The sequence below is a fragment of the Athene noctua genome, chromosome 6 (assembly GCF_965140245.1).
Source record: "Athene noctua chromosome 6, bAthNoc1.hap1.1, whole genome shotgun sequence".
Taxonomy (NCBI): domain Eukaryota; kingdom Metazoa; phylum Chordata; class Aves; order Strigiformes; family Strigidae; genus Athene; species Athene noctua.
The window spans coordinates 12,623,590-12,643,263 of NC_134042.1; the positions used below are offsets into that span (position 1 = coordinate 12,623,590).

General features: G+C 46.2%; 2 protein-coding genes across 3 annotated transcripts in view; one reads left to right on the forward strand and one right to left on the reverse strand.

Moving 5' to 3' along the window:
• CDAN1 (codanin 1) overlaps positions 1-10,783 on the reverse strand; it is a 34,415-nt gene extending 23,632 nt beyond the window's left edge. For both annotated transcript variants that reach the window (XM_074909599.1, XM_074909600.1), the window contains exons 1-7: positions 10,660-10,783; positions 7,304-8,004; positions 5,510-5,734; positions 2,683-2,876; positions 2,126-2,245; positions 1,142-1,220; positions 630-750 (exon numbers count right to left, since the gene is read on the reverse strand). In XM_074909599.1, coding sequence (XP_074765700.1) covers positions 630-750; positions 1,142-1,220; positions 2,126-2,245; positions 2,683-2,876; positions 5,510-5,734; positions 7,304-8,004; positions 10,660-10,755 — 1,536 coding nt within the window. In that variant the 5' untranslated portion in view covers positions 10,756-10,783. The remainder of the gene's footprint in view (positions 1-629; positions 751-1,141; positions 1,221-2,125; positions 2,246-2,682; positions 2,877-5,509; positions 5,735-7,303; positions 8,005-10,659) is intronic.
• A 112-nt stretch (positions 10,784-10,895) lies between these two features.
• On the forward strand, positions 10,896-14,135 carry LOC141961777 (uncharacterized). The gene is made up of 2 exons (XM_074909096.1): positions 10,896-11,583; positions 12,396-14,135. Exons 1-2 carry the CDS (start codon positions 11,121-11,123, stop codon positions 13,052-13,054), a joined length of 1,122 nt encoding a protein of 373 aa, XP_074765197.1. The 5' UTR covers positions 10,896-11,120; the 3' UTR covers positions 13,055-14,135.
• Positions 14,136-19,674: the final 5,539 nt, after the last annotated feature.

Genomic DNA, 19,674 nt, shown 5'->3' on the forward strand with positions numbered 1-19,674 from the left:
TAACCTTAGAGACCTTTACCTACAGCTTTAACTAAAAAGCTCAGCTACTGACATGCCCTAGTCTCAGAAAGCACCCTGTACTTTCTTTGCCAAGAGACATTTCCACTTCTAAAAGATGAATGATACAAGATACAAAATACTTTAGGGAAGGCATTCCTACCATCCACTTTAGTTCCCTAACACAGATGATGAGATGAGGAAACCAGTTTTCACAAGCTGCACCGTCTCCTCTGAAGCTTCATTGGCCTAAAAGGAGTCTGTAGCTATGAAGCAAATCCCCTTCTTCCAAACTACATTGCACATAACCAATCATTCTTCTGGGCTCCATGTTTATTAGATGAGAATCCCAAAAGTAAAACTTGACCCTGTCAAAGTCGCTGGCTGAGGTCAGGGCCTGAAGCACAATGCAAGGCTAGCCAGCAGTGACTCACAGCTAACAATCACTGGACCTAGTAATTCACTCACCCACTGATAATAAAAAAAATGTAGCTTTTAGACACTTGACAAAGATAACATGACAAGGTACTTGAAGTAGAAGCAATGAGATTTAACATCAAAGCCATGGCAAATAAAAGAGCAACAGCACAAAGGTCTGAAGCAACATCAGTTGATCATCTGCCAATTTTTACCTTGGCTGTGCTGCTTTCATAAGCCTGCCTGAGCCTCTTGTGCAAGGTGGGAGAAAAAGATGCAATCCGTTCATTTTCAGCCAAAAGCTTCAGCATCCCCTTTTCTAACTGGGAAATAATTCTGCGAAGACAACATGGATAAAACCCAGACAGACATAAACAAAATGTGATCAGACCTAAAGAAATGCTTATGCTCATTGTTCATGGGGTTACCGAGTAAAGAGCTCTAAGACCCAGGCACCCAGCATGAAATCCTACTGGCATCTAGAGGGCCAATTTTCTATTACTCCCATTTCATGACTTTCCCATTCTTGCATAATTATACTGAAGTTCAGTAGACAGATCAGTTCAAGGAAAACTCACAGACATCCAAACACAGATCAAGTTGTGTGTTCTGAGGAAAAAATAACAACCCTGTACCTGGAAGTGGTAAAGCTCTAAAATCCAAGCACACTTGCTTAACCTCATCCACATCTGCAGACACAAGCAGAGGAAAAAAATATTCAACTCACTCATACTGATAATCCAAGACTTGAACAGCAAAATAAACACAATTGTGCACACTTCGGAAATGTTGTCTCACTGATGCATCTAAAGGAAAAAAAAGAAACATGAGACACAGCACCTATCACCATTTATAAACTACAAGACTAACAAGTAGCTCTCAAGGAAAGCAGGAACTGCCATATCCAAAAATAGTCTTCCAGACCAGTATCTAATTTCCAGAAGTTCCCATTCCCTGCCAGCTGAATAGACAAATCCTCCCATCCCTATCCTTCCTATACCTAAAGGCAACCAAAAGGTTTAATGCTGTATGGGAATGAAAAGATTCCTTCTCCACATTCTGGCCAACAGTAAGCAGATCCAAGACAAAAAGCAGACCAACTTCAATCAGACATCAGTTGCTGTTCCCATAGCTGGAGACTGTATTCCTAATCTCAGCCCTAAGAATCAGTGAGTGGCAAAACAAAGGTCAAACTGAGGCATCTGGGGCGGGTGTCTCATGTTAAAGCTCCTCTTTTGGTTTTTGTATCCATATCAAAGTACTAACCACATCAAGCTTAAGTCTGAATTTGCCAAAAGGCAAATGCAACAATTACACATCTATATGGGTGGATCCTGTGCACTCATAACCCAACCTTCAATTTAAGATACACAATAGCAGATCAAGAGCACTTTTGAGTTGCAAGGACCAATGGAGGGGAGACTTTAGCATATCTGTCGTTCTCTCTGAAAGTCAGTGTTAGCAAGCAGCTACAGGAAATCTCACACAAGAGCAGAAAACTAGATGCAAACATTATCTAGTAACTTCACTCTATCAATTTGTAGAAGCACTTCCCATACACACACGATTTTTGTCAGCATCTCAGATGAGTCCCACAGTGGTAATAAGGTGCTTTTATGAAATTTAAGACTGTTGTTGGAGCTAAAGGCACCTACTCTGTATCACATTATCATTCCACGGAAATTACTTTCCTCTCAATACTACTGCTTACCTTCACTTCTTTCATTGACTTCAAGGTCACTATCCCCATCTTCTGCAGTAGATGTGCCTTTAGATGTCAACAACTGCAGAACAAAAAAGAGCTCCAGAAAAATATTTGGTACCAGGTTTTCTGGAAGAGAGGAAACCAGACACTGAAGGTGGATATTCAGTATTGACCTGCTTTAATAAATGAAGATAAAAAGATAGATAGCTGTTCTATAGCAGAGTCAGCAAAGAACTCCCTTCCCACACATAGCCACAGTATAAATCAATATGGGAATTACTGGGAAGATGCGTTAGAGAAGGGTCTGGTTTCAGACAGGGCCATACAACTTCAGCCTACTGCAGCTCAGAGTACTGCATCAGATTCACTTCCTTCCCTAAAATTATACCTAGTAGCCATTTATTCTTATAACTGTGTTGGCTTGGTTTATTTTCCCAGGTGTTATTTGTTTGTATACATGTAACTGTCCCACAACTTTCACTTCTCATCTACCTTCCCCTCACAACACACATGCAAGTTCAAAGCTCAAAGAAAGGGCAGTCTTGTGTCTTCTGGGTATTCACCTGCTATACACGATGAGTAGAGCTGCGCCAGACACTCCAACTGTTTCTTGCAGGAAACCTTAGTAGGATTTGCACAGGTCACCAGATGGCTTTCAGCAGGAAGGCTAGAACTGCGGGTGTAGCTAGGCTTAGTAGGAGTACCAGGATCAAGGGACATCCCTGCAGGAGAAGATGCCTGGTGCAGCAATTTGCATCTGAAATTCAAGAGCAGTGACATACCATGTGACTGACGATGACAGACAGCAGCCATGCGGCCAGAAGAGATCTTTCTCTTGCAGTCTAGCATGAAGGAATTCCTGCAATAACTAACCCTGTCATTTACACTGTCTAAAGCTGCTTTTAGCATGACAGTAATTTAACTCATCTTTCCCTTACTGAGAAAGGATCTTGGGACCAACAATTGAAAAAAAAATCACATTCAAATTCCAACTCTGCTAAAATAGCGTGGCACTTTAGCCAAATTATCTCACTAACCTAATGTTATTGCTTTTCAGTATTTGTTAAGGACATGGAATTTGTTAGAGACCAGGTCCTAAAAAAAAAAATCTTTGCATGTACAATTCCTGAAAGCTAGACACTTCACAAAGTCTACGAAAATAAACTTCACCTCTATATCTTCAGATATATTTGCAAGTTAATGACACCCTGAGAAGATCCAATACCACTAAGCAGAAAGGCAATGCAACAACTGATGAAATCCTAAACTGGCAGTTACACGACAGAAGGAACAAACTACTTTAATTGCTGGACTCTATATTGACAATGTTCACTCAGTTAAATACACAGATATTGTAAAAAAAAAATTATACCTACAGATGTCATGCAAAATGCAGCAGCAGAGTGGCATATGTGAGAAGCAGGAAAAGCACCAGTAACAATGCCAAATGACTATTAAAGATCCCAATGGAATATCCATGCTTGGAACATCACAACACCTCTCACTACATTGTCTCAAAAATAAAATCTTTGTAAGTCACTTTAAAGGCTGTGGGGAAGACAGAAATGTTTTTATCTGCAGCAAGGAACTTTTTCTATTGGCCTGTTTCTAGTGGAACTGCTGTGATGAAGAACAATTTAGGCCCAAAATGGGAGTAGAAAGTTTATTTCAGAATCACGGAATCATTAAGGTTGGAAAAGACCTTGAAGATCATCTAGTCCAACCATTAACCTAACACTGACAGTTCCCAATGACACCAGATCCCTCAGCGCTGTGTCAACCTGACTCTTAAACACCTCCAGGGATGGGGACTCCATTTCCAGTCAGTCGGGACCTCCCCAGTCAGCCAGGACTGCTGGGAAATGATGGAAAGCGGCTTGGTGAGCACCCCAGCCAGCTCCTTCAGCACCCTCGGGTGTATCCCATCCAGTCCCATAGACTTGTGTGTGTCTGTGTGATGCAGTAGGTCACTGACCTCCTGGATTGTAGGGGGGTTTCTCCCAGTCCCTGTCCTCTGGCTGAAGAGGCTGGATTCCCTCAGTACAACTGGTCTTGTTATTGAAGACTGAGTATCACCTCCCTTGCAATGAACATAAGCACCCAACTGACACAACTGAAAATTATTTATTAAAAACTTCGTAAACCCAGCAAGGCAAGACCCTAGTAATGTAGTTAAGACTCTGCTTCACTTCTGCCTCAGTGTTGTCCTCTACCTTGGCATGAATTTCACCTGTTGCCCTTGCTCAAAGTGATCCAGCTGACTGGGGGCCATGTTAGTTCTGTACCGCACTTCACCGCCACTACTGATGACACAACAGCAGCTCCCAGCTCTCAAGCATGACGGGTCAGACGAGATCACCTCGTGGGCAAGATTCAGCCCACATGCTGCAATTTCACCTACTTTAGTTTACACATTTCAGGTAGAATTCAGACCGGAATAGCTAATTCTCTGAAGTGCAGAGAGGCAGGTTTGAATCCTGAGCAGTTCTGTTCCAGGTCTGGTACAAAACATAACTCATGAGACTCTAGTGGGTCTGTCTCAGCCAGTTCTGGTCCCACTGAAGTGAACTGCAAGGCTTAGCAGGAAAAGAATTCCACCCACATGCCCTGAGGAGTTTCCCCAAGAACAAAATCTACCAAGAACAGCAACTATAAACAATGGCTTCTCTGCTACTGTGCTTTGCTTTTCCTCTGAAGTATCAATCCTCGCAGACTAGTAGTGATATCATTTTACTGAGGATGAAGGTCACACAGTAATTGAACAGCAGAGACAAAATTAGAAGCTAGAATTCACTTCATCTCCCAGCACACAATTTTCAACATATAACTGCAGTAGTAACTTCTAAAACAGAATCTCACACTACCCACGTCCTGTTTTTTCTGACTGCAAGCTTATGTTAGTCTGCCTACCTTGCAAAATCATTAACATTTTCCCCACGTTTGCTTCGCTAACTCATTTTCTTCAAACCAGGCTATGCCTTCCATCACATGCGCAATTTTCAAACAGCCTAATTACACCAGCTCAAACCCACTTGCTTTGCCTGTGCAATCTAAGGAAAGCTGCACAGGAGATGGCCACATGTGCAAGCCCATGGTGAAACAATCTTATGAAAACAGTGAGGACTGACTAAACTTCTGAAAATAAAGAGATAAAGTGAGGGTCATTGGTCCAGAGTCTGCACAACTCTAAAATGACAAGCATGAGCTAGATGCATTAATATCCTAGTCTGATACCAGAGTCACACTTGGGTTTTGGCAAATTACAGTTGAAGGTCACCACTATCTGTTTTGAATATTCTTCTGGTCATTTCCACTCTGATATTGGTACCACCTTAAGACAAGACAATTAAGAATCAATACAAGCCCACTGCCACCCTGCTCAGACTGTACCGTTCCTTCTTCAGCATCTCCCTCTCCTCCTGAAGGCTGTTGCTTATCACAGATGTAAGGTTTCCTTCCTGGACAGCGGTAAAGGCCTCAAGGCTTGACCCAGATGAAAACCGAGCTGCTGGAGACTGGCTGACGGGTGTAGAAGTGAAGCACATCTTTGGTTTTGAGAGGGGGCGCTCAGCACTTACAGGAGTTGGGTTGATTCGCCTTGATGGTTTGCTTTTGCTGAAAAAGTGAGAAGTGATTCCACTGAAATCAAGCTAAACAACAATAAAAAAAAAGGTCTCAAGACACACATGCATGCAACTCTTCCAGGAAAACCTAATGCTAAAATAAAATGGATATGGAGTCAGGATACTGACTTTCTAAACTGTACGTACAATTGCCGACTTTATTCTGATCACTGAATAAAAAGTCATGGAGCTACAGACTGCTAAAAACAGCCTGCTGATCCTTGCTACAAAATTTATCAATCAGCAAGCACAGAACAAGTACCACAGTGCCACACAACTCTTCATTTGAGAGGACAGAATATGCCTCACTTTAGTAAGACACTAATTCGTCAGAAGTTTCTAACAGGACCATGAGAAAAAAAGAAAACAAATAATCAAGCTGTCATTGTCTATTAGTAAGAGTCCTGGCTCCCGAGTTACCAAAGGCCCTTTAAGTTTAGGGAAACCCATCCTTCTTGCATAAACCACCCAGATTTGCCATTCAGGAAAGGGATCTGTAACGCAGTTAGACATATAGTGGAAATGAGATACAAGAACATAAAGCATCACACTTCTCAAGTAAATGCTGATTGCTACACACTAATTGCTATGTTGTTCTCAAAATCGGTGTAGTGTTGGCTTCCAGACACTCTGTGACCTCTTTCCTCACTCTATTTCCTACTTGGGCATAGTGCAACTGAGGAAGAGAGACTTACTGTCTATACTGGAAACACACCTTATATCCCTTGGCCAAAGCATCATCTAGAGCACCATCTAGACCCAGCATCTGGATCTGCTGTACCACAGACCCATCAATTTTCAGAAGGAATTTTGTATGTCCAACTAGAAAGTCCCACTTCCAGAGACCCGTGACTAATATGCGGAGCAAACAGGCTGATACGAAAGCCTTATGTTTGGTAATGAGAATTTCAAAGAGTAAAATCTCAAAGTGAAAGAAAAAAGGACCGAGGCAATCACAACACAAACAGCTGCCCAGAAGCTAAGCCAAAGTCACCACAGAGATCAGGGCCTTCTGCAGACCAAAGAGAACACAGGCATCAGCCAGCTATTTCGTCCATGATCACAGGGCACAAACGAAGCCGCACACTAACATCTGTTATCAAAAGCCACAGAACGTCAACCCAAAAGCTTTTTTGCTAGCATCAGTAAAGCTGAAGAGCCTTCCAGGACTGCTCTTCGTTAACAATTGCTATTGTGTTAAATGAGAAATGTGAAGAGCCGATATAATGCTGACTTGTTAAAATATGCAAGGATAAAGATGTGCTCAGCTTTGTGTCAGCTGGTCTGTGCACCGGTAAGCTGCAGGCAGCATCACGAGCGAGAGGCTAGAGGTGTCTTGGGCGAGTTCACCGAGCGGGAACCTGACTACCCGTTGAAGCAATATTCCCCTACAAGTCAACCGTAATGAAGCTGTTCTGCCCAAGGAGCCCAGAAGCCAGCCCCCAGGTATTGTTCATTACAGAATCTTCTGTATCTGGGCACGCACAACAGGACGAGCCAGTCAAGGAACAATAACCTGCAGCACAGCGCGAATGAGACAGCAAGGCAGGCTTGCTCTTACTTTGTCCAGCCAGAGGCAGAACCCATGGGCGGAAACTCCTCCAAGTTGTTAAGGTTTAGCTGGCTGGGTGGGGATCTGGCAGAAACAAGAGGCACTTCGCTCCGCTTCCTTCTCCCTCCACTCCACGGTATACCATCATTCTTCCCGTCTTCCTCTTCAGCAAGGGAACGTCCCAGATCCCGAGCTACCTGCCGGCCAGAGGTGCTGACCGAGCTGCTGCCTTTCCTTCGGCCTCGCCTCGCTGGCAGGGCATCAGGCGTGGCTGTAAGGAAGCTCCCCAAGCTGGCCTTCTGAGATGACCGCTTCTCGCCGTGGTTAAGCACAGGGCTGTACCCAAAGCTTGGGCTGCTACTGGAGACCACGCTAGGGAAGTCACTGCAAGAGCTAGATGGGTTTGACCCAGAAAAGGAAGAGGAGACGCTGGATGTTGTAGCTGGAGAAAAGCTGGTATCTGTGGTGCAGGTGGTCACTGAAGTTTTTTGGGAAAAGAGCTGCACTCGGCTGCTGGTTGCGTGGCCTGCCCTCCTTTCTGATCCTGTCCTTTGGCTCCCGGAGGCCTTAGAATTAGGAGTTTTAGCAGGAGTAGAGGGTCCATTAGTCAGGATCTGGCTGGTCTGCTCCCTTAAAAAATTTAGCAGAAAAGGCACAAAGTCTTTCTGAAGCAAACTAAGAGATACCAGCTTGTCATGGATGTGGTTCTCCTGGAAGAAAACAGGACAGACCATTAATATAAAGATGCTTCTTTCCATGCGCCCAGACTCATTCAAGCAGGAACTGTGGGACTGCAATACACAATAAAACACAGTATGACTTGTCAAAGAAGGTCACTGAAATTCAAGCGACCTTAGTGCTGGTCACAGATCTGAAACCCAGCCTCCACACAAGCCCTTCTGGCAGAATTTTTCCTATGGAATCATTCACTTTGGTCTCCGACTGGGAAACAGTAGAACTGTTCCAGGAAAACATCAGTAATACTGAAGAGACGGATGGGGAGAACTTGGAGCAACTGGCACCCCTAAACCCAACGTTTCAAAAACATGGGTACAGAAGCAGCTAATTCTAATAGAAAAATCTAAAATCTGCCAAATTCTGTACCCTAATTGTCTGTGAATGCCACCTGCTGCCACAGAGGGGTGCTGTAACAACAACTGTTGAAGCACTTTGAGCCCTGCAGTGTCAAATACAAGACCAAAGTTGCTCTTCCGTTTCAATAATTTTGCTCCCTTGACACCTCACAGAGATCTAAAGAGACACTGTGCAACTTTAAGGTACATGAAGTTTATCCTTAAGACACTTAAACAAAAAAACCCACCAGAGACTCAAGGCACTTAAAATCTAAACAGATGGTGGTGATCTTACAAGTGTAAATCTAGGCGAAAAAGACTTCATGTTACATGCACAGTTCAAAGTTTTGTACACTGGGTAAAACATCATCCTAACACTCCACCAAGTTTCCGTTTCCTCTCAGTGGGATTCAGCAACATTTGCAACAACAGAAGCAGCTTTCACAGGCAGCAACTTATTCTTTACCAATATTAAGATCATTGCACACATACTCCTGTTGGTTTGTATTCAGACCTCCATTTCTGAAGGACGTTTTCGTACGAAAGGAGGCAATGAGAGCATGGCCATGACTAGACTCCTACTGTACTCAACACCTACGCTCATTTGAGAGTCTGAGACCAATTCAGCATCCTGGAGAAGCACGAGACTCTGACACAGCCTGGATAAGAAGCCAGGCAGCCAAGGCTCGCTGCTTTAGCACTCTAACAGTGAAAAACCACAGGTCAGAACACAAGCCCCATGAGGTGTCAGAAGACCCAGCTTCTTACCAGCTCCAGTCCAAAATAGCCACGAAATCTAGAGCAAGCTGTAGCCCACCATTTCCTCAGGTGCCCGCCTGGGTTTAGCATAAAGGCACAATTACAGTCTGCGCTATGCACAAGGTCGGGTAGTTTCTCCAGCTTTGCAGAGCACAACCTGCTTCCACCCATCTTTTTCTGCGCAAGTTAACAGAGGTTTGGTTCCTCCAAGGCCGGGTAACAGCGACCTGTCAACAGCTGCCAGCTGCGAGCCTCTCACTCGCTTTCTCCCACGGAAGCAACGCAGCCGCTCCCAGCAGCAAAAGGCAGTTTGCACTCCCTCGCAAAGGCAAACTTCTAGGCCCCCGCAGCCCTCTCCCACGCAGTGCTAGCTGAGCTGCCGGCGTCTCAATCTTCCTAACCTCCGCGGGTCTGCTTCTGCGAGTCACGCTTTAAGAAACAGCCGACAACATAAAATGCTGGTCCTGTCTTCCTGCACAAGTTTAGGACGACAGCGATACTTGACTAACTCACGTGGGTGACATCAACGAGTTTTAACTAACATAGGTAACACTCTCCGAGAGGCTCAGGCAGAAAATGCTTTAAATACAAATGGTTTCCCTACTCTATCAGTGAAATACAAGCACTCATAGTCCACCTACGATTACAAATGCTTTTATCACCCCAGGAACCCAAACTCTCCAGCCCTATCCCATTGCAAAACTCAGCCTTACTCAAACCCTCTCCCAGCCCTGAGAGACGCTCCTCACGGTGCAGGCAGGACGAGCAACCCGCCGGGCCTCACCGTGCCGTCTGCACGGGGCCACGCACCGAGCCCTCCGGCCCGGGCCGCGCTTGCCAGCGGCAGGCCCGAGTCTCGGGCGCTGCACTGCGCCGCCGCCGGCCCGCGCCGGTGCCCTCACGGGGCCGGTGACAGCTTCGCCCGCCCCGCGCCGTTACTTTCCCGGCTAAAGAGGCGGGGAGCGCCACCCCCTCGTGTCCCGGCGTTTCCTCGGTGCCCGCCAGCGCACACAGCCGGGGGCCGAGGCGCCGCCTTCGCGCCCCGCTTCCCGCGCAGCGACCGCGCGGCCGGCCCGGCTCAGCCCCGGGCGCCACCGCCCCCCGGAGGCCGCGGCCGCGCGGCCCAGGCGGCGCTCAGCTCCCGGCGGGCGGGCTCGGCCCCGCGGACTTTAACGGCGCCCGCGGCGCTGGCACACGGCGCCGGTCCCCGCCGGCGGCCTCGCCTTCCCGCCGCTCCGCTCAGAGCCCGCCCGCGGCGGGGGCGGTGCCGCCGGCTGTTAGACGGAGCTCGGCCCCAGCTCCCGGCCGCGGACGGGGCCCCGCGCTGACTTCGCCCCTCACAGCGGCGGGGGGCGGCCGCCCCCCAGCTCCGGGGCGGACAAAAATTTCCCTGCCCGCGGCGGCGGAGGGAGCCGGGGAGGGGTGGGGGGGGGTGGTGGCGCGGCGGCAGGCCCGGCCCCGCCGGAGCCAGGGCCCCGCCGGAGGGAGGGAGGGAGGGAAGACGGGCGGGCGGGCGAGGCCGCCGCGCGTTACCTCAGCTGAGCGGTGTCCGGGGCCGTGCCGCAGCCACCGCACCACGGCGCTGACCGCCACCTCCTCCCGCAGCAGCAGCTCCAAAACAGCCGCCATTCCCCGCTGCCGCCGCCGCCGAGCACGCGCACAGCCGGCGGGGGGGGACGGGGCGGGCGGCGCCGGCGGCGGCCGGGCGGTCCCGCGCGGGGGCGGGGCGGGGCGGCGGCGGGGATTCCCGCCGGGGAGGCGGGCGGGGGCGGGGCCGGCGCGGGCCGGCCCGGGCCCGGGGCCGGGCCCCCTCCCCATGTCAACACGCGGGGCACGGGGCGCCTGCGCCGGCCCCTGCGCGTCTTTTCCTCTCATGCGCGGTATTTGCTTCCCCAGCAGGGCTCGGGGCCCGGCCTAGCGGCGGCGGCGGCTCCCGCGGGCCGGGGCGGGGGAAGGGGCAGCGGCGCCCGCCCGCCCGGCCCCCTTAGCGGAGGATGGCCGAGGACTCGCCGAAGCGGCGCAAGGCGAATTTCAACGAGGCGGAGACGGAGGTGCTGATCGAGCAGGTGCTGAAGCACGAGCAGCTGCTCTTCGCGGCGGGGCCGGGCCGCGCCTCCCCGGGCCAGAAGCGGAAGGTGTGGGAGCTGATCCGGCACAAGGTGAACCCGGTGGCCGCCTGCCCCCGCGACGTGGAGGACCTGAAGAAGCGCTGGCGGGACCTCAAGCGCCGCGACCGCAGCAAGCTCTGCCGCCTGTCGCAGGGCTGCGGGCCGCCGGGCCCCGCCGCCCTCGGCCTCCTCCTGGCCCCCGCGGAGATGCCGCCCGCCGCCGCGCCGCCCGGCCGCCGCCTCCACCACCACCACCGCGCCTACGGCTCCCTGCTGCCCGCCGAGGCCGTGCCCATCGTGGGCGGCATCGACACGCTGGAGCTGCCCGGCGCCGTCGTGGGGGAGATGGGTGAGTGCGGGACCGGTACCCTCCGCCCGGCGGTTCCCCCCGCCGCGGCCGCGGGAGCCCCGGCAGCCGCTGCCTCGGCCTCCGGGGGCGGGAGGGCGCGGACCCGCCGCCGGCGCGCAGGGCCGGCGGGTACCCGCCCCGCTCGGAAGCGCCTGCTTCGGAAAACTCTTGCAAAACGCGCACACGGCAGAACGGGGTATTTCGGGCTGTGGGTCGTCAGAGGGCATCCAGACAGCGCCTAAGTGTAACTCCCATCTCGTAGTAGCTGTCCGTCTCTGAGGCGTTAAACCCCGCCGCCCACGGTCACCCGTGTCGTGCTTATTCTTGCAGATGCAAAAAGCCCCGCCAGCATGCAGTGCTCGGCACTGCAAAGTGCTGCGAGTACGTAACTTCGTAGGTACCGGAGAGACATGGCATTAGCGCGCTGAAACGGTCACCTTCAGTACCAAGGGATTTCTTGCAATCACAGTGTTTCAGCAATGCTGTTACTGGTTACCGTTGTGCACGGTAGAGCATGAAATGAGCTTGCGGTGAACTTTGTCTCTTGGAACCTAAAACTCGGCTTCTGCGCTGGGGCCGGTGAGGGATCTGTAGTATGCAAATATATGGTTAACTGGGGAATGCGTGTTACGGTTTCCTTCCCGCCTGTCGAGGCAATATGTATTCTAAAAGCAGCAGTGCGAGTTGTAGACTAGCCTCGGCACAGCTGATGTTAGTGCTCAGTGGATGAGAATACATTTCACTGACTGCCGAGGTCACGAAGCTTCTTACTGACTCTGCTTTGCTTTTCCCTTCCCCCCATTCTCTTCTAGGGTTTAATGACGATCCTGGCCCGTCTCATCAATCCAGTCTTGAGAAGATGAACCTCAAAGAAGAAATAGTGGTGAAGGTGGTAGAGCCCGAAGAAAGCTCTGAGGACATGGCAGTGGTTCCACCTAGCCAAGAACAACTAACTTTTCTGGGGACATCAGGCGGTGGTTCCTCTGGGAAAGTAAAAGCCAAAACAAAAGGCAGATCCCAGGCAGATCAAAATGAAATAACTGAAGAGGACCTGGTGCAGATTCAGCAGACCCAGATGCAGGTGATCCAGTCCGGCTTTGACAGTGTCAACCACAACCTCCGGCTGCTGCAGCAAGGCATGCAAGATCTGAGTAACAGCCTCAGCATCATGGCGCATACACTTGTTGCTATCAAGAACGTCTACGTGAAAAACAACACTGGCCCGACCACGTATGCCACCGCCTCCACTCAGACCACAGCTGGGTACCTGAGCCCGGGTTCTCCCCAGGTCTCCCCCGCTGAGGACAGAGGTAGGGCGCAAGTGGCTGGGAGCAGCAGCAGGAGCAGCAGCTGCAGCTCCAGCTCCATGTCACAAGAACCAGGTCCTTCCGAGTTTCCTCGGCCCCCCCTGAGAACCATTAAGAAAGAACATCCAAATGGCTGCTACTACTTCTGCTTTGCAGATGTGTAAGAACTTGAATATATGTAAAGTGACTATGGTGTTAGGTGCTGTTGTATGTTCTGCTCCGGCCTGTGACTTTGAAGGAGCAAAGTTGACTTGCCTCCCACGTTTTTCCCAGTGGGAAATATTTCGCTATAGGTGGCATTAAACACTAATTACCCGTCTCCTGTTTGTTAACTCTGTTGCAAGTTGGCTAATTTTCTTCTGTTTTCTTTATCCTCTTACTCTCTTAAAAAAACCCAAACAAACAAAAAAACAGATTTATTTTGACTAAGACTCTTGTCTGTATCATCCTTTGTTTATGTGACCTTTTCAAAAATAAAAGGCATGAGAGTGGGGTGAAAAAGTAACACTATGGTTACCAAGCGACAGGAGCTGTCTTACACAAGTTGCTTAGTTTTTTGATTAAACAAACTTCAGAAGTAGTTGTTTTTTTAAGTACTTGCTTTTTCTAATAATTATAATGTCAGGGATGTTTGCTTGGTGAGGTTGTTTGGGGTTTTTTTAAGTCTGAGCTGTGCAAGACATCACAGGGAGAATTTGACATACCAGCTCGCTGTAGGAATGGTTTAGGACCGAGCTGTTGACTCATGAATGTACCCCTCTGAATTCATACAGCGTTGTTCCACTTGGCTATTGTTCGTTCCCAGCTTGTCAAATGCGCCTTCTCCTCGTAGGCATTTTGTTTCACAGCACTAGCAGGGTAGGCTCACTCTTGTCACATCATTAAAGTAGAGAAATACAGCAAAAAAGTACTAATTGATGAGGGATGCCTGGCTTTGATGTGGTATATTTTTTCCCATATGATTTATAAGCAGTCAGATTCTGCAAGCCTTCTGGAATCAGTACCACAACATTTGAAATACAGAGAGCAAAAAAATGTCTGTATTTTACATGAAATGGAAGTTAGATTTGCTGTTAAACAAATTACTTTGCTCGAGACAGAACAAACGCTGCTGCATAGTTTATGAAGCTTTCATCTTCCCCTGTCAGAGACAGGAGTAAAAGCTTCATTCTTTTAGCTGTATATCCAAGGAAGAAGACAAGGAAGAGCTGGAGCAAAAAGTAACCTGTTAAGTGTCAGCTCTGAAACAAGCACAAAAGAATCATTTTATCTTAATGTGAAAAAGTAAAATCTTTTCACATTTATATAAGGGGAAACTATTGTCCCTGGCACTATTCTTAAAATACACTTTTAAGCCTATATATTAGAGTCGCTCTACTTTGCACAACTGAAAATGAGCAGAAGTAGTGTTTGTATGGCCAGTGTCCATACTGGAGAGGGAAAAAAAACCCCTCTCGCCTCAATTTTATCCGATGACCTGAAAAATCATGCAGGTCCTCTTAAGCATTTATCACCAGTATTAAAGTTCTGCAGATAAATTTGGCCTGTAGTAATGACTAGTTGCCTCTAGTTTTCCAGTCATTTTGCACAAGCATTCCTGTTGCAAGAATTTAGCAAATAAAAATGACACAGAGAATGGCAACCCAATTGTCCCTCTCCTAGCAGCATAGGAACATGTAATCACAGGGTAAGCCACGTCACTTTTGCAGTCAGCTTTGATAAAGCACTGTACCATACGAAATGTACATTTAAGTACTTTCTTTTACTTCTCCCCTTATACTATTATGGTGTACTGATTACACGCATGCCTCAAAACCCAACAGCTGCTGCCTAATAAGACATGCACGGAGGATAGTCACGTTGTTAGCAAGTGTTTCCCTTAATTATCACAGATGTAATAAAATATGCAACTATCTCACAAAACAAAAACATCTACATGTATGGCACATTGTTAATTGGGATTAATACCTTGACAAAGAGGAGGTTTTCTTTCTCAGCTGTAACAAAAGGAGGTGGTGTGGATGACAGGGATCACTACCTTATCCAAAAATTGCTGGTTTTCAAAATGGGAAAGGAATAATCCTAAATCTGACTTTTGATTGTATGTTGTTAAAATCTTTCCAAATTAACCTGCTGGAAGCATTATTTCTCCCCTGTTAGTACAGATGGGCTCTCTCGAGCGGTGTTTTCTGTAACTGAAGAAAGCACCCTTCATTTGTATTTTGTTCTCATGGGCAAAGCAGCCAATAAACGCTACTGTGACATTCCAGGTAGATTAACAAAACAGGATCTAGAGTTTACCTGCTCCTTCTGGGCAGCAGTTTGAGCTTGTACAGGTTGCAACAGCCAATTCTTACCTGTCTGCCTTTCTTTCATTGTTTTCATTCTTTCTCCAATTGTTAATTCTTGAATTTCACTTACTACAGCATTTCTAGGAAGAGCTGACTCGTGACTGCTACATAACTTTCTCACGTTCGAGTACAAATTTAAATGAGAGGCAGCTACAGTGCAAGTGTGGAGAAGCGCAGCAAGATCCTAAGAGCAGAGTGGGTAGATGGGTTCTCCTGTATGAATGAAGACGACAAGCCAGGCAATGCTGAAAGACACTTTAGTGGTCAGACAGCTACCAGACATCAACATCGATCAGCCACAGCATTTGTTCCAATCTTGCTTCTTGCCCACAGTCTGTCAGTTGTACCGCTGATGTATACTGGAGACAGATCAAAACCACTCTTCCATTTTCTGTTATGAGCCAGATTTACATCATATTTTTAAACAAGGAAAGATACTGAGCTACCTGTTGCCAGTACAGAGTGCTCAGATTCATTATTTTCATATTCAAACTAATATAGCTGGCTTGCGGTTTCTTTAGGTGCCCTTTCTGAGCCCAAACAATGGTTCTGTTGAGAGCACCAAAAGCATACACCATCCAGAAGCACGCCATTAAATTTCTGCCTGCTCTTAACAGACGAAACATCGTTTTCTTGGAAATTTGGAAATTACCAAGTAAATGAATTCCCAATTTGTTTCCTGTCCTGTGAAGCAATTTGGGTTATTTACATAAATGACAAGACCTAATGACCTAGTCATGAAGCTTAATGAAAATACTGCCCGTGATTTGAACAAAGGCAGAGCTGGCTTTTAATTTGCCTTACATACAATGCATAACAGTGGTAATGCTGAGAAAGAGATCCAAGGAATTTTCTCCAGTTCTCCTGCACAAAGAGCAGGCAGTATTTTCCTCAGCATACAAGGACTAAGACATGCAGGCACATAAACCACAAATACCAGTTGTGATGATATTGTACTCAGTTTTACTTGAAAGAGAAATGAAAGGATCTTGGAGGAAAGTGGAGCAACTGGTAGCTTAACACTGCATTTCCACATAGCACCAACTGCTCAGATTCAGTAACAACTTCCGTTCATTCATTCCTCTGCCATCTGTCACTTAAGTGTATTGTACAGAGGATGACAGGTCTCCTCAAGTGGGCTGTAAAAGCTCAGAGACTACATCCAGACAGCTGATCATCTCCAAAGAAATCAACTATGGTAGCTTCTGACTATGTAAGAAATCACAATTTTGAAGGGGGAGGGGAAGAAGTAACTGGCTTTTCAGAACAACAAGGCTGGAATCCACCATATTTTTACTAAAATTGACCTGATGTTGCTGTAGAAATCATTTGTGGTTTGGCTGAATACAGACAGTATGGATAACAGCGAGAGCAAACAGGGAAGTTTCTGAGGAGGATGGTTGAGTTTTTCTATTCTTATGAACACAAGCACTTACTAAATCAGTAAAACTTCCATTGATCCAATCATTCCAACTTGCAGTATGAACACCTGACTCATGTCGCAGTAGTACCAGCGGACACTTGCTTTTTGCTTTCTTGTAACAGAAACAAAAAAAATCACTGTCAAAGTACTTTCTCCATTTAAACTACAGTGTTACAATAGTAAAAATTACTGGAAAAAATTCAACTGAAGCTTTATAAATAATTAAATCATGATACGAACACAATCAGGAATTGAAGTTTTGCATGCTGAATGAGTATTTTATTTAGAACCAGTTTATAAAAATAAAATACAAAATAATTTGAAAACAAAACTTAAAACATTGTACAAAGCCTTGATATGGTACAAATGAGAAAATAAATAATTACAACTTTATGTACAAATGACAATTACAAGGGCATTAACTTTTTATGTTCTTGGGTGCCTGAGCAAACTTAAAAGGAAAAGAATAGCTTAGAAGATTTCCAAGCAGGGGAAGAGAACTGCAACTGCCAAGCAAGAAAATTTGATGGACTCAACATTTGTCTTCCTCAGTGGTAACAAATAATTTTGGAACTACTTTCCACTTAATTTAGTCATGCTACAGATTTTACTACTGAGTACTTAATTTTGTATGGGGTGACAACATTGTACTTTTAATTAATACACAGATTTCAGTCTTTGTGGCATTGCCCAGAGGTTTCAGAATAGCAGCCATTGGTTGGCAGCTTCAGAAAGTCAGTACTTGTCTGAAGGCATTGCTGGTGATTTCCTTAATTTACTAGATTGGATATTCATAGGAAAACATTCAAAAATTGACATCTGTTAGCACAGCACTGCAACTTATCTCTAATCTGACTCTATACAAAGAAAGTTGGGGAAAAATTTCAAATCTTGCTTTCTAGCCAAGGAAAGTAAAGAGGATGCAGAGAAGGCTGCTAGGCAACTAATCCAGATTTCCAGTCAGAGGAAAAGGATGTGAAATAGCCAAAAAAAATCCCACTGCACTTTAAGTCAAACCTTTATGACCTTGCCTGCTACACAGTAGACACGGATTTAAAAGCATTTGAAGCCAGGCAGATGAAACCACACTGTATCTTTTGGAGCAAGCTGGTTTGCTGTTATTATACTTCATTTATATAAAAGTTAGGTCAAAGATCAAGTGATCTCAAAAGGAAACAAATATCTGCAACTCTTAAATCCAGCTGAGTTTCCACAGACAGTTGTGGACGATCAGGACCTTCTATGAGTAGCCCACTTGCGGTACTGTTTTAAAAGAAACCACTTTGTGATCTTGGCCAAAGCTGGCTCTCAGCAGTAATTCTTGCACAAAAGGAGAGCTCAAAGGGCATGTCATACCATAACAGTAATTAAAAAAAAAAAAAAAAAAAAATCCAATTTAAAATACAGCAGCTGCAGGTATGTTATTTATAGTGAGTTTATTCCTTCAGTCCCTAAACAGGGGAAAACAATTCAACAAAACAAGACCCTATACTGATTTTAATGGAAGTTTCACCTGCAGAAAACCAGCAAGAATTCCCAAGGATCCAAGTTCTTCATGTGGAAGAGAAACCGGAGCGAAATACACAAATGGCACATGCTAACATTTGCGTTTGTCACCATTACTGTTAAGAGAGAATGTGTTACCAATATGGAGAGTAAAATCAGCCCTCATGTTCAAACCCGGGTGGCTAGAGTAATGGCCAAGTTAATACATTAGACTTCAAAACAACACTCCTATGCATTTTGCCTTTAAAAAAAACCCCAAAACCCAAAAAACCCAAACACCAAACCTCAAAGGCTAATATTTAAAAGCCTGATTATTTAAACCACAGGAAAATGAGTGATAAAAACTTTTCAGCATTTGACAGTATCTTAAGATAATTCCAGACAATTATTACAGGATGCAGGCTGACTCACATAATTTCTCTTTTACAAATGTTATACGTAGGGAAGACTAGCTTCAAGCAGACAGCTGAGGTATTACCGTGTGAGGTGCGTGTTTATGCAATTTGCATATATTAGCTAAGAAATGCATGACCTATGCCTATGTAGTGCATGTAGTCAAAACAGCAAACCTCGCTTATTTTTACCAGCGTTACCTGTTACTGAAAATTGCAGTAATTGGAACCAGACACTTGAGCCAAAAGCAAAACAGCAAACAAAACCCTTCAGTTCACTGCCTACTAAATTAGCTGAAAGAAGTAGAATAAAACTATTATGCACTGTTCCACAAGTTTCAGAAATAGGAACGAGCATTCAAAGCTTTTACCAGCTGAAGAAAGGAATCATGGATAATCATTCAAGGCTTTTATTTATATAGCTGACAGTTCTCTGACCACTCCTTATAGTGGAAATGCATACAGAGAATGTGCCACAGGGAATTACGGTGTTAACCTAAGACACCTAAGCAGCCCCTTGCTCAATGGAATTGACAAGAGGGGCATGGCTCTCATCACCTCACCGGATCAGGCCTGCATGAAAAAATTAAGATTATAGGCCTATAATGAGAAACCAATTTGACTCTGCGCTCTCCTTTATTCTCCTATTCCTTTTCAGCAGATTCCTCTCTCATTTAACATATATTTAAAAATTGAAGGCACATATCCCTAGTTTGCTGTTACACTCTTTTAAGAAATTGGAATAATCACCTTCTTGCCAGAATTTATGCCTCAGTGTTCCACAAAAACGTCCAATTCATTACAAAAAAAAAATCTGTTTTCAGGAAAGAGCCTGTACTGTAAGTCTGGCTTTGTCTACATTCGCACTGAAGGGAAAAAGAAAATTTTTTTTAGAAGCATTACAGTCTGCCATTGCAAAAATGTTACTGCAGTAAGGAGGACTTCTGGGAGTTTTGCCCAAGTGGGACTATAGGATCAGGCCTTGTAATATGGAAAAGACGCAGAATCAGAATTAGGGCATAGCCAAATCACGGTAGATGAAGAGGAGATCAGAGCAAATCAAAGCAAAACAGGCCTCAGCTCACTCTGGCAAATGAATTCTAGTAAACAGG